The sequence below is a fragment of the Morone saxatilis genome, unplaced genomic scaffold (genome assembly GCF_004916995.1).
Source record: "Morone saxatilis isolate NCDOM2014 unplaced genomic scaffold, NCSU_SB_2.0 Contig10, whole genome shotgun sequence".
Taxonomy (NCBI): domain Eukaryota; kingdom Metazoa; phylum Chordata; class Actinopteri; family Moronidae; genus Morone; species Morone saxatilis.
Window position 1 is genome coordinate 2,450,940 of NW_023339652.1, and position 5,495 is coordinate 2,456,434.

The 5,495-nt window shown below is 38.9% G+C and overlaps 1 protein-coding gene across 10 annotated transcripts in view; it reads right to left on the reverse strand.

Annotated features, from left to right (window-relative positions):
- abcc9 (ATP-binding cassette, sub-family C (CFTR/MRP), member 9) overlaps nt 1-5,270 on the reverse strand; it is a 61,510-nt gene extending 56,240 nt beyond the window's left edge. For 5 of the 10 annotated variants that reach the window (XR_004797292.1, XR_004797287.1, XR_004797285.1 and 2 more), the window contains exons 1-2: nt 2,707-2,938; nt 973-1,158 (exon numbers count right to left, since the gene is read on the reverse strand). Coding sequence is in view for 4 of the 10 variants with exons in the window: in XM_035676356.1 (XP_035532249.1) it covers nt 973-1,120 (148 nt within the window). In the remaining 6 variants the exon portion in view is untranslated. Of the gene's footprint in view, nt 1-972; nt 1,159-2,706; nt 2,939-5,017 lie in introns of those variants that run through there. The other 5 variants (XR_004797289.1, XR_004797288.1, XM_035676337.1 and 2 more) reach the window with 2 other exon arrangements.
- Between the last annotated feature and the right edge of the window lie 225 nt (nt 5,271-5,495).

A 5,495-nucleotide genomic window follows, 5' to 3' on the forward strand; every position in this document is an offset into this window, starting at 1 on the left:
CAAGCAGCTGTAGCGGTCCTATTAACGGACTCTGCTGGGACTGAGAGCTCCCAGTGAACAACAAGGCCAGACCGGGACCAAATACAGCATCCGATGCCAACATAAAGTGGTGACGTTGGCGATTGGAGGCGTAGATCTAAGTGAAGGCCTAAAATATTAAAATTAACTCAAATTTTCCAGGAAGACATGGATTATTTCCAGGATATTTGGTCACTTCCATGTGCATCCATGACTGGAAACCCATGTTTATCCAGGATGTGTATGAACTCTGACTGTACATCCATATATTCCTACATTTACTAAACCTCTTATCCCGTTCGGGGTCACATGGGGCGAGAGGAAGCGGCTGGTAAACCCTGGACAGGTGACACACATCCAGCCATAAACCATCACATTCGCTTCTACAGGCGTTCCCCTCATAATCACACATGTTAAACCCAATACTGTGTATCAAACAACGTGAAGTATAAGAACCTGTCTGCTCCAGTAATCCTCAGAGGATTAGTTCTGTCCCCACAGCTGCAGTAGTTTCTGAGACTTTCCAGCAGAAAAGGTGAAGCTTTAAGAGGCTTAAGCAGGAAACACTTAAACATCTGTCACAATACACATAACACAGACTGTACCACTTGTAGGACTTTTCTTCTGCAGAAGCAAAGAAACTCTTTTGTGTACTTAATCTGGATATTTTTGGTCCAAAATACATCCAGCACTAAATATTTACTCTGGAAAATGTTTATTTTTTGTCATCTTGGCCTTCAGGATAGTTCGAGCAGTGGATTTTCTTTCTTTTTTAACAGAGCGTCAGACACACAGAGAGAGACTTGGACTAAATGTCCATCGTCCAGTTAAAAAAGGGGGTTGACCTCACAAGCAGCTGCTATTTCGGGGGGGTAATAGTTGATTTTTGTTTGCACAAATGCTGCATTCAGGTCCCACGGAAAACAACCAGATGTATACGTGCGTTCCACCTACCGATAAAGAGGATGGGGAAGGTGATGAAGAGCAGGAAGACATGGGGAACCAGGTTGAGGGCGTCCACGAAGCAGCCATTGTTCAGCACGCCCTCCTTCACGGTGTAGGCATTGATACCGTTGTCGTTGCCGCAAAACGACAGGGCCATGCCACCGCCCAGCTGCTCCACACAAGCCGCGAGTCGGTCTGTGGAAAAACCGGAGAGCTTCAGGTCAGTTCTCACAGCACAAATCAGACTTTTCATAGTCGCCCTAAGACGCCAGATTCAGTCAGCATAGAGCGGGTTGTGTGTTACGTCCGTGTCACCAGCTGAACTCATTTTTGTGGCATGTCACACGTTCAAGTGCTCCCACTCACTCACACAGAAACACAAACGCAGGGCCAGCAACAGGCATGAGAGCTATTTCAGCAAGGGGCAGTGCCGACATGCCCTCTGGCTTATGGGGCATTCATGTTAAATGAATGTAAGTGCTGGAAGGGAGAGTCATTAAAAGCTGACTTGAGTTTCAGGAGACTTGGGTTGTTCCTGTTTTAACTATTACAGAGAGCAGTGTGTGTGTGTGTGTGTGTGTGTGTGTGTGCAGGGAGCATATGAACTACTAGACCAACAGCTGGGTCGCATAAAAACAACCTATTTTAAAAGAACTGTCTTGCTTACAAGTGTGAAGGAGACAAGAGATTAAAAACGTCTCATTCTAAGGTAAGAACAACACAACTAATCTTATTCTCAGGTGATTATTCACTAATGAAAACATACCTATAAATATTAAATTACATTTTCTGCCAATAGATCCTCTTAAACGTTACACACTGGACCTTTAATCCACTTCCTCTTTATAATTTCAAACATCAACGAAATGCTTAGAGAAAGCATAGACAAAAACAGCTAAGCTAAAGCTATTTACTATAATTTACCTTAAAATAATGTGTTCTAAAAGTGTGAATTTTAGGTTTTGATAACCTCTATTTGTTGCCTTATTCAAATACTCCCTCAAGCGCACAGTGAAGTTGAATTTTATCATTTTATTTTAACTACAAAACCACAACAAAAATGGATGCTGGAAGGGAGTAAATCTGGCGGCCATCTTTGTTTGGGTCAAGAGAGGCAACCTTTTGGGACAAACTGGGGGGATGTTTCCATTGAAGTTTATTATTAAATATGAAAACTTTGCGCCGCTGTAATCAATCAATAACTCTGTTTTTGCTCATTGTTTTTAAATTTAAACTTTTTTTAATTTTTGCTTTTATGAATGTTACTTTAACTGTAATTCATTGGGTTCACTAACTTAATGAAACTGTAACTACATTATAGAAACAGGAAAAGAAATGCGGTCCCAAATGAGCTTTAATCTGGATAACTGACACCTTATACAGACTAAATCTAGCAAAAACAACCCCTGTGTTAGACTACAATGACATAATAATAGCAGATACAGCTCAGGATCAGGAAGCTAATTCACTATGAAGGACAAAAATGACATAAATATGAATAAATAAACGCAGAAATAAATAATTAAATACATAAATAAAAACATTTTGGTAAAGAAAAAGTCTATTTCTGTATTTCTACAGTACTTATTTATTTATTTCTACATTTATTTCTGTATTTTGACATTTATTTACACTCTTTTTCCCCATTTTTTGTCCTTTATAATTTCCACAGCCGTTACATTAAAGTTAAGTTAACTGTAAGCTTAGTGAGGAAGACCACATACAAACCCCAGAGTCTCTTACCTCGGAGAAAAGTAATAATCCTTATTGACTCCGTTTCATTCCGGACGCCTGGTGAGTGTTTGTTTGTTTGTTTGTTTGTTTTTAAAAGAAAGGAAACAGAAAAAGGAGAAAAAGAAGAGGAAAAGACACAACATACAGTTTGAAAGTTGAACAGAAAAAAAAGTTGATTATTTTTAGCCCAGCAGGAGCATCAGCTGCTCCGCATACTGCAGCCTGGCTCTGCCGACTGCGTCAAGCTACACCGAGTGAGGCTCAACGCTTCCGCTGGCGTCCTTCAAAGTAAAGGAATCCAGACTTTACTTAAAACAAATACAATTTATTTTGTTTTACTCACAGTTCGGAATCATAAATATGCAAAGATTCTTCCTATATATGCAAAAAGTGAGCTGCAGTTTAATTTGGTTGTAAGTTTGTTAAAATACACATTTATTTAAGTATATTTTATGAACATTGCAAGGATAATATTTAAGTATTAAGGTTAATTACACTAAAAAAAATAATGTTTTGGCAGTTTGCAATCAATTGAATGAAAATATGTTCAACTAATGAACGTTTTAGGAGAATTAGCATTTCCTCAACAATTAAAATGTATTTTTAATGATCATTTACTTAATAATTGGTTATATAAACACATGTTTTTTAAAGTTGCATAAGCTGCTAATACATATTAACTTGTTCCAAACTAGTTTCGCCATCTTTATTTATGTCAACACAACTCATCAGAATTAATGTTGCAGTAAAAGGTTTATTTAAATCAATAAACTAGAACTTCTGTGTGTGTAAGTGTAATTAATCAATTTGAGTAAATTCAAGCATTATTTAATGTTCTTGGCTTGACTTTATTTGTTAGATATTGCATAATGTTGTCATTTATAAGGAGTATTTTTTACCAAACAATGCTACAGAACATTTTCTTTGTTTGGATTTTACTCGTTTTATTCCTTCCTTGTTCACAAATTTCCCAAAGAGACGTTTTTTTAGAGATTTTTTAATATTATTTTGAAGGTAAGCACTTCGTAAGTTCCGGTAAAAGCCTATTTAACTTTACAGAACTTGATCCAACTTCAACCAGCGATCAGATTTCCAAACTTGAAGCAGTTTCGCGGTGGGAAGGGGGTTTATTATGGGCTTCTTCAACAGCCAACTGACATGTCAGTTACACACAGTGAAGTAACATCACCTCATCTGGTTACAGTGTTTGTGGCCTAATCACTTCTCATTTGCAGGTCACATATATGTATATTTTAATTTGCATGAACACAAATAAACCCTTTTTTTTTCTATTTTAGTATTAAAATCCATAAGAATGAGCTAATTAAAGTACAAAATCCAATCCTCTGGCTGTTTAATATTTCACAAAACATATACATATTTTTTAAAAAGCCCCAAAATTAAAGAGATTTTTATTATATATAATCTATAATCTGATGCATGCACTGGAGCTTGCAGTGAAATCATCCATAATCTAAAACCTCACTGAATCTGAGAGGATGCAGGATTCACTCGTTGGTTTGAGCTCTGCGTCGGGGAGGGAGAGAAGACCTTGGATCGGGTCACCAGAGCGCACTGGAGCGGACACAAACCCCCCCCTCCCCGCTGTCGGATGTACTGTCGGTTAGTTATGTAAGAATACTGGATGCAATTCCTGATTATCACAAAATATCGATGAAGCATAAAGAAACCAATCCGCACAATCACACATCGTGCAGCGTAACCTAGAATGTGACCCCCCCCCCCGTGACATAGCACAAACTCCATTAAGAAATCTGACAATTAAAGGTTTTTACGCATATAAACAAATATCGTTATAGATATAAAAGTGACTTATTATGTTTTTTTAAATAACCCGGATTCCCTCTTTTATTCGGCGTGAATAAAACGAAGGTAGGAAGTTTCATCTTTATAAAACCTGTAACTTTTTGAACTGTCCCGCTTGAAACTCCCTTAGCCTCCTTCCACCAAAAGAACCCTAATAGTACGGTGTGCGGTAGCGGAGCCCAGCGGGAATCAAGCTCATATTTAGCTGAAATACATATGAATGGTGGATTATATCGTCGCCGAAATTGAGAATTGTCTTCATAGGATTCAGACATCACATTTAAACATATTTTTAACAGACTATATTTCTCCGGCAAGCAGGATAACCTTAAACTGTACGATTGTTTAATGGAGTCTGGTACACAATATGTGGCTTTCAAATTAAGAGAAAGCCGAAGTGTCTCTCTGAATGAAGACGTCGTTGTTACACCAGACTGAGGATGCTGACGCCTGGCTGTGTATGACAGAAGGATAGCAACAGTAAAACCCTTACCCGGACTCTGACGCAGGTTTGTGGACTCACTGGGATCACAGCGTCCCCCTTTCCCGGATCTTAATCCCCAAACGCGGCGTCTTCTGATATTGCGGTTTATACTGAAGGCACAGGGGGAACAGGAAATTTACGGCCGTGATACGGTGCTATGCACGACACACACACACACACACACACACACACAGTCCCAGATATGGTGGCTGGCTTTCTCTGCTGAAATGTCTCATAATGCAAATGTAGGTCAAATTAAAGCCGAATGAGCACCATGGAGCTGGGTCGGCGGTCTGTTTGCAGAGATACTATTTTTAAGCTCGCAGTTATTGGAAAAGGAGAGTGTTCATTTAATAACACAACCATAAGTGCACCTTCGCTGGCAGTAAAGGTCAGTGGGGGTTCTGCAGCAGATAGGGGGGCTTCAGTAGACTAGTTTTACAGGCTGGGTTCATGAGAATAAAACATAAAATATAAAGAGCATGGG